General features: G+C 43.2%; 1 protein-coding gene across 1 annotated transcript in view; it reads left to right on the top strand.

Annotated features, from left to right (window-relative positions):
- Positions 1-1,737: 1,737 nt before the first annotated feature.
- Positions 1,738-2,485, top strand: part of CDH2 (cadherin 2, type 1, N-cadherin (neuronal)) — a 120,419-nt gene continuing 119,671 nt past the window's right edge. The window contains exon 1 of the mRNA XM_009886663.1: positions 1,738-1,911. Within this exon, the coding sequence (XP_009884965.1) occupies positions 1,738-1,911 (174 nt within the window). The remainder of the gene's footprint in view (positions 1,912-2,485) is intronic.

Below are 2,485 nucleotides of genomic sequence, written 5' to 3'. Positions count from 1 at the left end.
TTTTAAACAAATAAAAATATTCCCTCATATGTAATGAAGAATACAAGGAAACGAGGTAAACTAATATGCCCTCAGTACTTTTACTTGGTACATTTATCCTTCCATCTTGTAAATACTTCAGCATACAAAGAGTGGCATGCCTGTGTGCAGTGTGACTCAATTTGCTGAGGTCACATGTATAAATGTTTGTCAGATCAAGGCCTAAACTGTCAGTAAAGTACTTAATTTGCATCATTTGAATTGAGAAGAGTAGTAGTGGCAGCACCTGGCAGATTAAATGTAAGGAGAGACCCACAAGGGAAAGGGTCTTTTTTTTTTTTTTTTCCCAAAATATTTGAAGTCATGAGCAATCTAGTATGTTCCAAATTGAAAACATTCATTTTTTACAGAATTTTTATGAACCCTAGGAATGAAAATTAATTTGGACAAGTTGAAAGAGAGACTCAACTCCATGACTAACATGGGAATTACCCTAATCCTCTCTTCAACTTAATCATGGAATTTTAACAAGGTTTTTCTGGAAACCCTTGAGATCTCCTAGGTGGAACGTTAACTTATGTCCGTTATTTTTATACTACTTAAAACACACTCATAAATGCAATCTGTGTCTGAGTTATGAGATAAACCCTTTGAGTTCTAAATCACTTTTTTGAATCTTGGCCAGAAATTGCCACCATTTGCTGGCTTTTGCATGATATACGTGAAAAGGGTTGATGATCTCAACCTAGTAGCAGTTCAAGCTCTGAATCTCCACCTCTGCCTACTTAATGCTAGATTATTTCTGAGGGAAAAAAAATAATTTTACAAAAAAGCTGTTCTCTTGGGTTTATGCTACAGATGGATAGCATAAACCCTGAGGAGTCATCCGTGTCTGGAAGCAATGCACAAGTTTCTCCTCTGCTCTGCTCTCCCAAATGTATGCCTCTCACCCATAAAGAGATGCAGTGTGGAGATTATACCTCCAAAGGTATAACCCACCCCTGCTCTCTCTGTTTCCCTTTATCACAGTACCCAGAACTAGGAAACTCCGTGAGCCGGAGAAAACTTTTGGTTACGACTGTGTAAATGAGGGAAGCCAACTGCTTGATAGCAAGTTGTTCAAGGCTAAAAGATTCAGTAAAACGGTGTTGGCCGAGAGCAATTTTTCTGCCAGCGTTCCTATTTCTGCTAAGTAAATTTAAAGGCAGCAGCAGAACCGTAAGAAGCATCAGCCAGACCTCAGATCTGGTAACCTTCCAGATATGCTGCAGAGCCTTTTATTTTTAATTTTTTTTTCCAGGCCTTTAGGGATGGATGGGCTGAGGGATATGAGGGGGCAGGCTCATTTAGATGATTGGTAATTACTCTCATTGGACAGTTGGTTTATGGATTTGTTTATATTGTGTGCTTTGCATTTTGTAGAACAGTTGCAAGAGCGAATAAATGCTCAAATACAATCATTAGTAAACGTTAATACTGTGTCTACCTACCAGAAAATACAAAAAGTCATCATTTCATAAGCAAATCCAAGCAAAGAGGTTAGAATTGCCAAAAAGACCCAACACATGCTCCGTCAGGTGCAAACCTGGGAAACTCATCCTTGTAACAGCATATAAACATCAGCTGTGCCCTTCTTCCTTAAGGTCCCCTCAGTCCGAGGCTTAATGCAGAAACTCATTATCAGACCTTGTTTCCCTTCATTTATCGCTCTTCTCCGCTGTTGGCTTCGGTACAATTTAATAGGCTACAACTTTAAAGATGGTGCCGGGAGGGGGGACCGGGCACCGGCCCCGCGGAGGGGGCCCCGACCCCGGCGCGCATCTCTCCCGCCGCTTCTGGCTGCTTCTCGCTCTCCCGGACTTGGGTAAACAGCTGCACCACGGCTCGCAAGTGTCCGCTATTTTAAATTTCGAAGCTAATGAAATCGGCATCGTACAAGCACGTACTCACCCCGCCTTTCCCCCGACAAAACATAAAGGCAAAACCGCTGTTTCCTTTTAAAACACGGGAGTGGCGTTTTGCGTTATTTTCTAAAGGGGGAGGGAGGGGAGAGAAGCAGAAACAGTATTTTTCTTGCAAGTTCAAGTGTAAAATAAGACGCTTTAAAATAAATAACGCACCATTTTGAATCAACGCTTCCCGAAGCTGCCTAGGGGCCAATGCCTACAAATCCTGCCCTTATTATGTCCCAGGATGGCAGCCCCGATGCACGGAAACAAAACAACTTTGCTCGGTGACCTGCGGGCGAGAGGAAAATCCTTGCCAGCTCCGCCAGTGACCCAGCACTGATACTCGCTTCTGCGACCGTTCGCTCAGCGGCACTCCCCGGTTCCCGTTATGCACGCTGGCGGGTTTTGGCCCCGCAGTCCTGGCCAAGCCTTTGGAAACGCTTGCTGAGGAAATTCAGCAGGTAGTTTAGAAAAAAAACAAAACCAACCAACCCCCGCCTCAAACGGAATGGGGGGTGGGGGGTGTGTTAAAAACTGAAAAAGAAAAAAAAAAAAAA

The sequence above is a fragment of the Charadrius vociferus genome, unplaced genomic scaffold, assembly GCF_000708025.1.
Source record: "Charadrius vociferus isolate BGI_N301 unplaced genomic scaffold, ASM70802v2 scaffold45, whole genome shotgun sequence".
Classification (NCBI taxonomy): Eukaryota; Metazoa; Chordata; class Aves; order Charadriiformes; family Charadriidae; genus Charadrius; species Charadrius vociferus.
Note: the sequence above shows the minus strand (reverse complement) of the source record. Positions and strands in the feature narration are given on the sequence as shown.